We start from the raw sequence: 15769 nt of genomic DNA on the forward strand, positions 1-15769 counted from the left end.
ATGGTAACAGAGCAGCGGAGAGACACTTTGGGCCACCTCCAACCTAAAAAATGATATGGGAATGGAGGAAACAGGAGGATCAGCTGCAAAAAACGGACAAAACGAAACAATGTTTTCGTGGACATGCTGCAAAATGGCCATGCAGTTAGAAGTGGATATGAAAGAGTGGATCACACGTCACAGGAACAATGGCTTTTCAGTATCTACAAAAATGATCATATATGAAGCCAAACGTCTTGCTATAGAGAGAGGCATTGAGGACTTCACTGGATCACCATCATGGTGCCACATATTTATGAAGAGATGTGGCCTTGCTATGTGCACCAAAAGTAGGACTGCACAAAAAATGCCTATAGAATATGAATCCAAGATTGTGTCTTTTCACAAATTTGTACTGGATGCAAGAAAGAAAAATGGATTTGAAATAAGCCATATTGGGAGAGCAGCCAAAAATAAAATTATTAAACTGTCCTGCTATAGTTCTATGATAATGGTGTATTCCGCATTGACTTGTTTCAGAGGGTCATGAGGGTCATGATGTCTACTTTACAAATAGGTGGGAAAATGAGGGGTACAAATGTAACAAATTAATTTGGGTGACCTATTGGTTGAAAACAAAATCCTTCAAAAGCGATGACTGATTCTACAGCTTGAAAGTTTGGTGATTATATGTTTTACAGTACTTTCTGTTCTTGGATGATCTTTGGGATGTGATAATGTATTTGTCTCTCACAGCATGCAAACAAATTGTATTTGGTATGATTTTTTTTTTACAAGCCTACCAGTCTTATTTTGTTAATTGAATGCAAAGTATTGCATTCTAAGTAATTTATTATCTCTGTAAGGAAATTACTACCTTGCCTCAAAATGATTGAATATCAACTGTGCACACATACAGTACTATGTTGGAGCACTGCTGCTGTGCTTAATAGGTTTTGCACAAATGCTGTATAGGATGGATATTTCATAATTTTCATACCTATTGAGTTAGATTTTGTGAGTCCCTTTGTTCATTTATTTTTAATTTTGATGATCAATAGATTAGGTAGGTGTGCAGATTACAGGAACTACCTTTTGTACTTTCATATTAATTTAAGCTAATGCAGGATCCTTGTCCATTTTCCATGCCTCCGACTATACTGATTGGGTGGCTGGAAGAGGAGTAGAATGGCCATCTTGGATCACGTCCTTCTCTTCTGCCTCTTAGGATTAAACTACTGCTCTGCACGGCGCATGGTCCTGCTGTTCACTGAAAGCAGTAGGCTTGGCTCCAGTTAACAGTGAAGAACACATTTCATTCTGCTGCTGATTTCCTCCTCCTGTCAGTCAGATCAGTGGGTCGGGTTGGGGGGAGAGGGATAAATGACCAAGGGCAGGGACTTAAATGTGCTACAACCTTCAGATCCAGCTTGGATCCTGTTCCCATATTCAAGTCTTTGCTGAAAGCCCACCTCTTCAGTGCTGCTTTTGGCACCTAACTCTTACCTTTCAGGAAATCCAGACTGCCCAATTTGACGGCCCCTATCGGACTGACTGTTCATTTGTCCTTTAGATTGTAAGCTCTTTGAGCAGGGATTGTCTTTCTATGTTAAATTGTACAGCGCTGCGTAACCCTAGCAGCGCTTTAGAAATGTCAAGTAGTAGTAGTAGTGAAAGCAGTAGGCTTGGCTCCAGTTAACAGTGAAGAACACATTTCATTGTGCTGCTGATTTCCTCCTCCTGTCAGTCAGATCAGTGGGTCGGGTTGGGGGGAGAGGGATAAATGACCAAGGGTAGGGACTTAAATGTGCTACAACCTTCAGATCCAGCTTGGATCCTGTTCTCCAATAACAATCCTGAGGGAAGGATCAAGTTTTGTGGCCTTTCTTGCAGTTATGTAATTATGGGAGAGCAGAAACTTTGGCTATGATATTTTTGAATGGTGTCAAGATTCTTCAGTTAAGAATGCTATGCTTATTTTCATGATGCTTACATAGTAACATAGTAGAGGACGGCAGAGAAAGACCTGCACGGTCCATCCAGTCTGCCCAACAAGATAAACTCATATGTGCTACTTTTTGTATATACCTGACCTTGATTTGTATCTGCCATTTTCAGGTCACAGACCATAGAAGTCTGCCCAGCACTAGCCCTGCCTCCCACCACCGGCTCTGCCACCCAATCTCAGCTAAGCTTCTGAGGATCCATTCCTTCCGAACAGGATTCCTTTATGTTTATCCCATGCATTTTTGAATTCCGTTACCATTTTCATCTCCACCACTTCCCGCGGGAGCGCATTCCAAGTATCCACCACCCTCTCCGTGAAAAAATACTTCCTGACATTTTTCTTGAGTCTGTCCCCCTTCAATCTCATTTCATGTCCTCTAGTTCTATCGCCTTCCCATCTACGGAAAAGGTTCGTTTGCGGATTAATACCTTTCAAATATTTGAAAGTCTGTATCATATCACCCCTGTTTCTCCTTTCCTCCAGAGTATACATGTTCAGGTCAGCAAGTCTCTCCTCATATGTCTTGTAACGCAAATCCCATACCATTCTTGTAGCTTTTCTTTGCACCGCTTTAATTCTTTTTACATTCTTAGCAAGATACGGCCTCCAAAACTGAACACAATACTCCATGTGGGGCCTCACCAACGACTTATATAGGGGCATTAAAACCTCTTCTGCTGGTCACACCTCTCTCTATACAGCCTAGCAACCTTCTAGCTACGGCCACCGCCTTGTCACACTGTTTCGTCGCCTTCAGATCCTCAGATACTATCACCCCAAGATCCCTCTCCCTGTCCGTACATATCAGACTCTCACCTCCTAACACATACGTCTCCTGTGGATTTCTACTCCCTAAGTGCATCACTTTGCATTTCTTCGCATTGAATTTTAATTGCCAAACCTTAGACCATTCTTCTAGCTTCTGCAGATACTTTTTCCACTCCCTCCCGGGTGTCCACTCTGTTACAAATCTTAGTATCATCAGCAAAAAGGCAAACTTTACCTTCTAACCCTTCGGCAATGTCACTCACAAATATATTGAACAGAATTGGCCCCAGCACCAATCCCTGAGGCACTCCACTACTCACCTTTCTCTCATCCGAGCGAATTCCATTAACCACCACCCTCTGGCGTCTGTCATTCAACCAGTTCCTAATCCAGTTCACCACGTCAGGTCCTATCTTCAGTCTGTCAAGTTTATTCAAGAGCCTCCTGTGGGGAACTCTGTCAAAAGCATTGCTGAAATCTAAGTAGATTATGTCTATAGCACGTCCATGATTCAGTTCTCTGGTCACCCAGTCAAAGAATTCAATGAGATTCGTTTGGCACGATTTACCCTTGGTAAAACCATGTTGTCTCTGATCTTGCAACTTATTGGCTTCCAGGAAATTCACTATCCTTTCAGCATCGCTTCCGTTACTTTTCCAATAACTGAAGTGATGCTTACCGGCCTGTAGTTTCCAGCTTCTTCCCTATCACCACTTTTGTGAAGAGGGACCACATCTGCTGTTCTCCAATCCCATGGAACCGCTCCCGTCTCCAAGGATTTATTAAACAAATCTTTAAGAGGACCCGCCAGAACCTCCCAGAGCTCCCTCAATATCCTGAGGTGGATCCCGTCTGGTCCCACAGCTTTGTCCACCTTTAGCTTTTCAAGTTGTTCATACACACACTCTTCCGTGAACGGTGCTATATCCACTCCATCCACTCCATTCTCATTAGTACTTTTGATGCATTTACTGGCTACCGTGGAATGCATCAGAATTATTTTATTTTAGTTTTGATACATGTATGCCCAGCTAGAAGAAATAATTGAATAAAAGGTATTTATGGTAAGAGATTTCATGAGTGGAAAATAGTCCGTATTTTATTTAGAATAGCTTATGCTTCCCATCTTAATGTTGCCTTAATCAGAGCTACTTTAAAAAGGCTATTATATTCTTTCATTGTCAAAGTGTGTCAGAAATTATTTTTCCAGAACCAAAAATGTTTAGAATAATATTTTTTTTGTTGCATTATGCAGTCCTTAAAGGGACTTCCAGTGTCGGAAAGATCTGTTGAACTGCTCTTTATTGTAAGGCTTGGAGTCACTCTTTGTGAGTTTGAGCCACTCAGGGGTAATTCTATAACTGTGCATCTGTAGGCACATATTCTATAAAGGAAAGTAGGTTCTTTCTTTCCCTTATAAAATACTAGTGTAACTGGTTGTACATACGCATGTCCACTTAGTTATGAGCACTAACAGTAGCCATAGAGCCAGCATAAGTGCGTGTGCACCTATGTTGCACACATAACTTTGCCCTTTAACCATGTGTATGCCCATTTGCAAACTATGTGCTTTTGGAGATAGGCATGTATTTATAGAGTAACACTTAGACACATATCTGACATGTTTGTGCATATGTGTATATATATCTATATATATTTTTTTTTATACAAGTAATCTAAACATTTACACATGTAACAGTTACATGTTAGTGCTTACTTTATAGAATTATCTCCACAGTGTCCAAGACTCATGCTATTCTCTTGAGGCAGTGAGAAGAGGGTGGGAGTTGAGTCACTGAGGACTGCTTCCAGTAGAATTAAGAAAATGAAAAAATTAATATAAAAATTTACACCCCCCCCCTAGTAGCTTCCCTTCCCTTAGAACCTACTGTAAATAGTATGTGGCCACTCTTTGCCATTATCCATGGATAGTGGCAATGTTCGGTCTGCTGTGCCAATAATTTAGAACAGATAAATGCTTTTCTAAGTTAATCTGGATAGGGGACCGAATATTGCCACTATCTGGATAAGTTCTGCTGCTGACAATTTTATCTGGATGTTCAACACCAGCCACTATCCAAACAGTGGTGCTGCAAATCTGGGTATTTTTTGACTGCTGCAATCACTGTTTAAGAAAATGCTGACCATGGTGGCTGAATAGTGTTTATTTACACCTTATATTTGTGTAAACAAAGAAACTGACACCTGTTATAAAAAGAATAATCAAAAAAATTTTATTTTTTTCAACTGTCCTCCGTCGGACAGAGGCAGTGTGAGAACACCACACTGGAAGCAAAGTCTGCTTACATAATATATTTTTAGCAATAATACAGAGATATATTTGCTTAGCAGTAATACAGAGATATATGCTTGCTCAGCTTTGCTCTTGCTTTGCTTTGCTTAAGATACTTATCTTCTCCTCAGTTTAAATACACTTACATTCATACTGCACCCAATGTGTGCACGTCAGCAACCCTTTTTCTTTGAAGCTTGTTCTCACATTCATTCCTTATCTACAAATGTCTGCAATCAACATTCTTTCTGCTACCCCCCCTTTTACACAGCCTCCTGTCTCCGCTTCACACCAGGCTGCTCAGCTCAAGGTTGATTCTATGACTCCCTCATTGTTTTTACAGGTTTGTGACTCATAGGTCCTTTGCCTTAATACTTGCACTTCACTGACCATAGGAACTTTATACTGTTCAACAGTTTCTCATTATATTTATGCAGCATGTTCATTATTATTAACAATAGCAAACTGAATAAATTGTTTATTTTTAATTTACAATGTGTGCTTGTATCAAATAATAGTATGAATGTTAATGTCATTGTGTTTTGTTCCTCCTTCAGTGTCATGACACCCTGGTGCAGTTTGGTGGGTTTTTGGCATCCAATCTAAGTACAGAGGATTATATTAAGCGTGTACCTTCAATAGATGTTCTTTGTAATGAGTTTCACACACCCCATGATGCAGCGTTTTTCCTATCAAGACCTATGTATGCACACCACATTTCAGTAAGTAGCAACATTTTAACCGACAACTTGCATTTGCAGTTCCTTTTCATGCACTTGGATTTTAAAAATATGAATTAAAAGGTGTATGACTCTTGCCTTTCACAGTTTATTTCTAGTAAAAAGTGTGTGTGGGGGGTAATAGCCCGCTACGGTTAGGATTCTGTTATGCTCGGTGCCAGGCTGTAACGGGATATTTGGGGATTTATTGGTCGCCAATATTTATCCGGGTACCCATGATATTCAGATTGGTCCCCAGATAACTTCCCAGATAATTAGGACAGCCTTTTTGCTATCCTAACTTTATCTGAATAGTTATACTGTTAGCCACCAATGGAGTAGCTCCTGGCTGTGCTCAGGCTCCAACCCTGGACATCCCCAGTATTGTCTGGATTTTCAGCAGCACTATCCAAATAAGTGCTTCTAAAAATCCTGGTTTGACCTGGCCAGTGGGACTTGCTGGGTAGGAACTACTCCTGTGTGCGTAAGTTCCCCCTGAATATTATACTAAGCACAAACTAAAATGTTTTCACTAGATTGGTTATAAATGGTTAAAAGTTAAAAAGTAAGCAGGATAAGGATTTATAGTTCTTGGAGGCCTATTATGTTCATTAAATTGTCTCTCATATGATTTTATAGTTCATACAGCACACCTGGTGGGAACCTATTCTATTAAGGAACACAAACACCTATTTTCCTTTATAGAGTGCTAGCCAGACAGGTGGAATATGTATGTTACTTACATTATCCTGTACATTACACATATAAGTGAGCATCCTGTCCAGGCTCCACCCATGTGAATGCCCACTCTATAGATATGTGCTATGTAAGTTGTGTGTATTTATTTACTGGCAGTTAGGCGAGATTTTGACATCGACATGCCTAGTGCACACATACACCCCCCCCCCTTCCTGCATCTCTTTGTTTCCTCTTTCTCCTGTTCCTCCCCCCCTGTGATCCGCATCTTTCTCTGCTTTTTTCTGATTCCTCTTTCTCCTATAGCCCCCACTGCTTCTGTGATACGGCATCTTTCTCCGAGTCTTCTTTTTCTGCTTCCTTTTTCTACCACGCCCTTCTCCCCCGTAGTGGTTTGCATCTCTCTCTCCCTGACTTCATTTGTTTCTGCAAGTACCGTCCAGCCACCACCTCTTCTTCTCCCGACACAGCACTCCAGTAAATGCCATTATTCTAAACATTTACATGTATAATAGATATATAACTGTTACCACCTATATTATAGAATTGCCCCCCGAAAGTTTTCTCTGTAAAAGTAAATTCTGTTGTGTGGAGAGTTAAGTATATGGCTGCTATAACCCAAAGAGCTTCTTATTATACTAAAATCTTAGTAAAAGGGCTGAAATTAATATGTATAACCAGGAGGCATAATGGATGAGAGTTGGAATTGACGTGAATCAGTTTTATATGTAGCAAGGTATATAAATTACTTTTCTATTATATGCAGTCTAAATATGATGAACTCAAAAAGGCTGAAAAGGGAAATAAGCAACAACAGCATAAGGTCCACAAGTATATCACATCATGTGAGTTGGTAATGGCCCCTGTCCATGACGCTGTGATCTCACTGCATCCTCCTAAGGTTTGGGATGACATCAGTCCACAGTTCTATGCTACCTTCTGGTCCCTGACCATGTACGACCTTGCTGTTCCACAAAACAGCTATAACAGAGAAGTCAGTAAGCTCAAAATCCAAATGAAAGCCATTGATGACAATATAGAGATGGTACGTATCTGTCACTAAACTGACATTGTGCTTTTTGCTTTATTTTCTGTCTTGGCATTAAATACAGACATTTTAATAGTTCTCTATAAAATTAAACTCTGTTTGATAATGTCAAAGTTTAAGCGGTCTGGTGCTTGAGCATTTTCCAGGCCTAGTTATAAGTGTGGAAAAATTATTTTCAAATTTCTCTGAAAGATGGGTATCTATCCTATATAATAATTCTCACCTCCAACAGGATGTGCCTGGGACCGTGCCTGCCGGAAGTAGGGTTACCATTCGTCCGGATTTCCCCGGACATGTCCTCTTTTTGAGGGCATGTCCGGGGCGTCCGGCGGATTTTGCCTGCACCCACGTTTGTCCGGATTTCTGGACAAACGTGGGCGCGGGTGCGGGCAGGTGCGTGCGTGTGGGCGGGCGATCGGCGCCGTGGTAACCCTACTCCCGTCCCCTCCCCTTCCTTACCATGTTCCCTGGTGGTCTAGTGACGTCTTCGAGGCAGGAAAGAGCCCCCTCTTTCCTGCCTGGAGCGCTGCCTCCCCTGTCTATCATCCTCCTCGGTCTGGCTGGGGATTCAAAATGGCCGCCGAGAGTTGAACTCTCGCGAGGCCACTTCAACTCTCGGTGGCCATTTTGAATCTCCAGCCAGACCGAGGAGGATGCAGCAGGCAAGGACAGGCAGCGCTCCGGGCAGGAAAGAGGGGGCTCTTTCCTGCCCCGAAGAGAAGACCCTACTAGACCACCAGGGCTAGATAGTAAGTGAGGGGGGGAATATGTGAGGGGGGGGGGAACCATGTGACGGGGGGCGGGGAATAGAGGGGCGGAACGAGGACCCGAAGGGGGCGTGGCGGGGGCGGGGTATGAGGCGGGGCGGGGCGGGGTAGGGGGCGTGACATGTGTCCTCTTTTTCAGAGGACACAAAATGGTAACCCTAGCCGGAAGTGGTCTGCTAGGCAGGCACGCACTGACCTCAGTGACATCAGTGACAGACAATTTGGCAAAGCAAAACAATCTGAGTGCTGGCCATTAGGACACAGGGTTGATAGGAGAGTTTTAAAAGACTGAAGGAACCGAAAGTGTTAAATGGGGGGAGGGGGGGAGTTCTGAACCACTGAAAGACATGAACATTTGGGAAAGGAAAACAATCTGAATGCTGGCCATTAGGACACAGGGTAGATAGGAGAGTTTTAAAAGACTGAAGGAACCAAAAGTGTTCGGGGGGGGGGGCGGCGGCAAGTTCTGAATGAATGAAAGAAATGAAAACTTACGAGAGGAACACAATCTGAATGCCGGGCATTGTACACAGGGTAGATAGGACACTTTTTAAAAAAAATGAAGGACGTGAAAGTATTACATCTTGGGGGAGGGGTGAGGAGGAAAGCGGTGGGGTATCCGGATACTGGGCGTTATGGCCACGGGGGTACATAGACTTTTGAAAGCCTTAAGGAACCCAAAGTGTGGAAAGGAGGGAAGGGAACGGGGTGAGGGGCATTAGGAACAGGGGAGGGGGCCCTGTCACACACTCTTATTCTCACACACACACTGTCACACACCTGCACATTCACTGTGGCTCTCTCTCTCTCAAACATACACACTCCCAGGAAAACCTTGCTAGCGCCCGTTTCATTCGTTCCAGAAACGGGCCTTTTTTACTAGTAAAATAATAAAATGCTTCCACTGGAAAATTACTTGATCTAAATGGTTGGTAAACAATGACTGGGGGCAAGTTATCTTTTTAACTGTGTAAAATTCATCTATTTACAAACGGAAAACAAGGCTTAACATGTTGCTGACCTTGATCAAGAAACACCTTTTATTTCTGACTGTAAACAGCAGAAGCTGATTTATTTTTTCCTTTTATATTCCTTATCCCTTTATTCTGTAATTTTGGGTGCCAGATAAGCTATGTTGTCAAATTCTGAAATGCTAGCGAAAGAAAAGACCAACATGCTTGTTTAAATATTGCATTGCTTACTGTAGACTAAACATTTTAACTACTTAGGGTTATATCAGGTGTGCTAGCCTGAACATCACAAGATGATGATGAAATGGATCACGTACTATGTGTATGAAATACTTATATATGGATTGTGTGTATCAATACCTAGCCACTGAACAAAAAGAAGAAGGAAAGGGAGCGTTGCACTGCCCTTCAGGACAAACTTCAGGAAGAGGAGAAGAAGCAGATGGAGCATGTGGGGAGAGTTCTGCAGAGAATGAAGCTAGAAAAAGATAGCTGGCTTCTGGCAAGTGAGTACATAATTAGGGCAGGAGCAGTTTTGAATTGGTTTCTAGTTCTTGTTTTCTGCAGCTGCTTAATTGTTAGTATTCTACAAGTGCATCGATTAATTGCTTGATCCAAATGGGCACCTTCTCTCTTCCCCTCCATGGGCACCATCTCCTCCCTTCCCTTGTCCTCCATGGGCACCATCTCCTCCCTTCCCTTGTCCTCCATGGGCACCATCTCCTCTCTTCCCTCCATTCATGATCACCATTCTTTCCCTTCTTTCCTCCCCTTCCATCATCTCCCTTCTTTGATCCTTCCATCCCCTATTTCCAGCATTTGTCCCTTCTAACCCCCCTCCTTCCTGCATCTCTTTGTTTCCTCTTTCTCATGTTCCTCCCCCCCTGTGATCCGCATCTTTCTCTGCTTTTTTTTTTATTCCTCTTTCTCCTACAGCCTCCACTGCTTCTGTGATACGGCATCTTTCTCCGAGTCTTCTTTTTCTGCTTCCTTTTTCTACCACGCCCTACTCCCCCGTAGTGGTTTGCGTCTTTCTCTCCCTGACTTCGTTTGTTTCTGCAAGTACCGTCCAGCCACCACCTCTTCTTCTCCCGACACAGCACTCCAGCGGCCCCCCTCTCTGCATGCTCTTTCTCCCTGTTCCTCACCGCTGCAGTGAAAACAGTGCTACATCTCACCCAACCCAAAGCCAAGTGTCTTTCTGAAACAGGAAGTTCTGTTACAGCGAGACACTTCGGGCTGGGTGAGAAGCAGCACAGTTTTCACTGTAGCAATGAGGAGCAAGGAGAAGGAGCTTGCAGAGGAGAGGGGGCTGCTGGAGTGCTGTGCTGGGATAGGTAAGAAGAGGTTCTGGCTGGTGAGGGAAAGACAATGAATGGCGTTAACACATTAAAAATGTTAATGTGAGTTAAACATTTAATGCGTTAATCACGTTATTAACGCGTTGAATATGTACAACCCTACCCTTAAGCATTGTGAATGCCCAAATACACATTTCAACATGACTGACTTTTGGTTGGCTGTGTTAAAATATTGCTCTAACTTTCCAGGTTGTTGGAAAGGCCTCACGGTTAATAAGAAACACTTCATGGAGCTTGAATGTCAAACATACATCACTGCTCATAATCAGCGGAGCCCTGACACCCTTCTTTTTAACTCTGCAGATGAACTAGCAGTTGCAATAAATTTGGTGCTTGAGTATTCACAGAGTCTTCAGTATCATGAAAATGTGACCCTGAAAAAGTCTTTCATATCGACTTAATTTAACAAGGCTTTGTAAAATAGGATTTTGTATACACTTAATAGTCAAAACTGTAATAAATTTGACAGGAGAAATGAAAAGTTTTGAAGTGCTGCTGGAAACATTTAGGATTAATGTTTTAGTTTATTTTTCTGTTTTTATATTTGTCATTTTATTTTTAGACCTATAAACCACCATATAAATTGATATGAGAGCTAAAATAAAAGTAAAATATTCACTAAAACAGTGTCTATAAAACTTTCTATGACTGTAGGCCCTTTATTGTGGCCACCAAAAGCATGTGGCCCCTGGAGACTTAATTTTCAATCCATTCTTTTGTGTCCAACCTTTCTATAGTGTCGCAGCAAAGGCTGCCATCATTCTCTGTCTTCTCTGGAGTCCATGGAGGCCTAATTATAGCGCAGACTCATGGGCCAATGAGGGTTTTTTTCCCCCCCTTCAGCCTGCCCAAGTCATGATCCTTTTGGGATTGCAGCCAATAGTTTGAGAAGCCTGCACTGAATCATAAAGCCTGTGGGCTTTCTTGAAAAGACTTGTCCCAGGAAGCAAGAAGGCATGTGGTCTACTAGTCTCAAAAGGATGGTAGTCATAGAAGCAGACACAGTTAATGAAGATAATAGTTATTTTATTGGAGAATCAAATATAAAATCAGGCATGACATAGCAGTGTTTTGCCGAAAGGACTGTTTCAAGGGCAAAACATTACCTTAAGGTGTGAACCTTTCACTTCACCATAGGCAATACAGGACCTCCAAACTCTAAATGGGGGGTGGTGTGCTGCAAGATAGAGACCCACCTTCCCCCCTGGAGTTTGAAGGGTCCTATATTGCCTTTTGAAAAGACTTGACAGTAATGTGAAATCCACATTTAGAGAATAAATTTATTTTTTTACTTCAACATTCCGTATACAAAGCATAGTGTTTGATTTGTTTTTTTTTACTTACGGCATTATTTGATGTGAATAAAGTTTATAATTTCATTTCTCTAACAAATTTTCTCCTTTCTTTTAAGAATCTACCAAAAATGAGACCATCACGAAATTTCTACAGCTGTGTATATTTCCTCGTTGCATTTTTTCAACCATTGATGCCATTTACTGTGCTCGGTTTGTAGAGTTAGTCCATCAACAGAAAACTCCTAATTTTTCCACACTTCTCTGCTATGACAGGGTGAGTAGTTTCTCACCTGAAGTGTTAGTCTAAGTTTTGTGCTGCAAAAGACTTGAGATATTTTTATATTCCCTAGTCTGGTGAAATAGGTTCATTAGTGTTCACAAAATTGATTTAATGCATTGTAACCTCCAAACTAATGCATGTGCAATCAATTTGCATATATTCAAAATTCTGATGGGCATTTAAAACAAAATTATTAACCTAAATGTGCTGAACGTACTGGAAAAACAAAACAAAAAACCAAAATCTGAGAACATTGCTGAAAATTCCAAAAATGAACAGGTTGGTTTTTTTTTTTTTTGGCCTTGGCCTTGGCCTTTTCCACAGCCTTGTTGTCTAGTTTCTTAACTGCTGAGGAATTCTAGATCATTCTCCCAAACTCTATGTGACTTTCCCTAAGGCAAATCACTTATCAGGTCTATGTTAAATTGTAAACCTTTCAGGGCATGAACCTCGTAGCCATGCAAGTTGTCTCTACAACACTACTGTATAGAAATACAAAGTATTATTAAAACTGTATTTAAAAAGATCATTCTTCTAGGTGGTTAGAGCACATATGGTAGTTTTTGCTTTTCCTTACATACTACAGTACTACCTTCTACCTTATCTACTATTTATGTGAGAAAACCATTTGCAGAATTCTATTATTTATTGTGGCATTTAAAGAACATTCTAAAATACATGCAGGTTGAAGTACTTACCCGAAAGAACTTATAGTCTGGGTGCCTGCAACAGTGGGAAAGTACAATTTCTCCAAGGCGATAAGACATATTCTTAGCAGAAGCAGAATTTGAGCCTTGTCTCCTAGATCTCAGTCTAGTGCTTCCCAGCCTTGTTTATTGTATAGCATATTTTTCAGGTTGCTCAAATCTTGAACCACACAGAACCAAATAACATATGATCCTTTCTTCTGTGCCGTATGAGTGCCTCTGTTTCTCCCTTTCTCTTTGCATACATTCCTTTCTTTTGCATATCCACATATACACTCGTTTCTGGTGCTCTTCTTAACTACATCTGCCAGCTCTGTTTAGCTTCACTGATGTTTGTGTGCCTGGTATTGGCAGGTATTTCATTATTGCAAGAGGCAGGTGTGGGATGAAGCACTGCTTTTCTCCTGCCAGCTAGAGAGAAGAGGATTGTGCTTAGTTTATGGGATGGGGTGGGGAAATTGAGTATTGAGCCTCTTGAAAAACATTGCTCCTGTCACTAGGCCATGGCACATTTCATTGAGAGAGAAAGTAGAACAGCTAGCACTTACACAGAAACATAGAAAAATGAAGGCAGATAAAGACCATATTGCTTATCCAGTCTGCCCAACCATGTCATCTACTATCCTTTCCTCTCCTTTAAGAGATCCTATGTACTTATCCTAAGATTTCTTGAATTCATATACAATATTTGTCTCCACTACCTATACTGAGAGGTCATTCTGCAAATTCACCACTCTCTTTGTGAAGAGTATATCCTCAAGTTATTTCAGAGTCTGTTCCCTCTCACCTTCGTCCAGTGCCCCCTCATCCTGAAGCTTCCTTTCATAAGAACAAAAGAATAGCTATACTGGGTCAGACCAATGATCCATCAGGCCCAGTATCCTGTTTCTAACAGTGGCCAATGCAGTACCTGGCAGAAACCCAAATTGTAGCAACATTCCATGCTACCAGTCTTAGGACAAGTAGTGGCTTCCCCATGCATGTCTCTATAGCATGCTATGGAGTTTTCCTCCAGGAACTTGCCCAAACCTTTTTTTTTAGATATGCTAACCGTTGTTACCACATCCTCCGGCAAAGAGTTTCAGAGCTTAGCTATTTGTTGAGTAAAAAAATATTTTCTTCTATTTGTTATAAAAGTATTTCCATGTACCTTCAGTGAGTGTCCCCTAATTTGTACTTTTTGAAAGAGGAAAAAAAATCGATTCACTTCTACTCGTTCTATACCACTCAGGATTTTGTAGACCTCTATCATATTTCCCCTCAACCTTCTCTTTTCCAAGCGGAAGAGTCCTAACCTCTTTAGCCTTTCCTTATATGATATGAGTTCCGTCCTCTTTATCATTTTGGTCACTCTTTTTTGAACCTTTTCTAATTGTGCTATATCTGGGGGGGAAACATGTAAATTGTGGACATTACCGGATGGTCTACTGTAAGAACTTCTTTCTCTTTTATTGTCAAATAGCCAGCATCATAGCTGAAGTGGACCCAAAAATCAGTCTCCTGCTTAATTTCTTCTGTGGAGTCCTTATCCAATAAAAGATAGAAGTTAACATCAGAGAGTTGCTGTTCTACTACTTTGGTGTAATCATCGATGTTAAGACCCAGTATACCTCCTCCTTTATCTGCTGGTTTTATTACTATAGCCCTGTTATTTCTCAAACTTTTCATTGCAGCACTTTCTTTGCTGGATAGATTGTAAAAGGTTCATCCTTTCTTGCTTTCTGGTTTGTTGATGTCACACATAAAACATTGATAGAAGGAAGAGAGATAAGAGGGTCAGTTGCTCAGGAGAATCTAATGTGATTTCGTTTTAACCAGTGAACTGTTTTGTTCTGAAAAATAATAAGTTATTGTAAGTTTCCTTTCAGAATGAAACAAATGTACCCTTGTCTGAAACGAATCATACGGAGTGGTAGGAGCAAACCTAAGACCCTTTTGTATATATTGCATTTTTGGTTCACATAATTCAGTATTGGAAAGAGTAATTGTAGCGATTTTCAAGGGTTGATCGAACAGGCGCTGGACATTGTCCATTCTACTTTTACATATTATGAGGTATTCAGCAAGTTGGCTATTAATAGCTTAGGAGATTCCAGTGTGCAATCTGAGCATCAATAAATATTTTTTATTTTAATGAAATATTTATATATTGATATGGAGATGTCTTTTTATTAGATTTAATATTTTGCTTTTTCTTTTAGGTTTTTTCTGATATTATTTACACGGTGGCAAGCTGTACTGAAAATGAAGCTAGTCGATATGGCAGGTTTCTGTGCTGTATGCTGGAGACAGTGACAAAGTGGCACAGTGATAAAAATGTGTATGAAAAGGTATTGTAAGCTGTCTGGTCTTTGAAATGTTTCATTTTAAACTTACCTCATAAGCATGAAAATGTACCTCTGTTTTATAGGCCCATAAGTAATTTGCTGACACTTAGGCATATCTTACATTTGTAAAGCTCAAGAGTGTGAAGCTATCTGCTTTTGTTCAAGATTAGCAATGGCTTTTCTTAAACAAAATGATTTTCTCTTGTTTAAGACCATAGCAGTTCTTCACAGTTGTTTTTCTGTTTATCCTTTCATCATGTACGTCTTGGAGACCGATTTTAACTATCCTGATGTTTACTTCATCTGACATTTCACAACGTCAGTGAAAAAAACTACAAACACAAGGAACTTTTATGACATGCAGAAACTTAAGTTCCTTGTGGAAAGATCCAACTCTGTAGCCTGTTTTAATTTCATCCTAGAGAATAAATACCACCAGTGAAGAAAACAAGTGAATAATCTGAGTGGTTTTTAATACACAGTGCTATGATTTGAGCAGATTTTTTTTTTGTTTTGCTGTCAGACCTTTTTCCACAAAAGCATGCATTAA

General features: G+C 40.9%; 1 protein-coding gene across 2 annotated transcripts in view; it reads left to right on the top strand.

Moving 5' to 3' along the window:
• Nucleotides 1-15769, top strand: part of THOC2 (THO complex 2) — a 272468-nt gene that overhangs the window by 144387 nt on the left and 112312 nt on the right. For both annotated transcript variants that reach the window (XM_030209899.1, XM_030209900.1), the window contains exons 22-26: nt 5606-5770; nt 7230-7508; nt 9614-9755; nt 12022-12179; nt 15094-15222. In XM_030209899.1, the coding sequence (XP_030065759.1) occupies nt 5606-5770; nt 7230-7508; nt 9614-9755; nt 12022-12179; nt 15094-15222 (873 nt within the window). The remainder of the gene's footprint in view (nt 1-5605; nt 5771-7229; nt 7509-9613; nt 9756-12021; nt 12180-15093; nt 15223-15769) is intronic.

Source organism: Microcaecilia unicolor, chromosome 7, assembly GCF_901765095.1.
Source record: "Microcaecilia unicolor chromosome 7, aMicUni1.1, whole genome shotgun sequence".
NCBI lineage: Eukaryota > Metazoa > Chordata > Amphibia > Gymnophiona > Siphonopidae > Microcaecilia > Microcaecilia unicolor.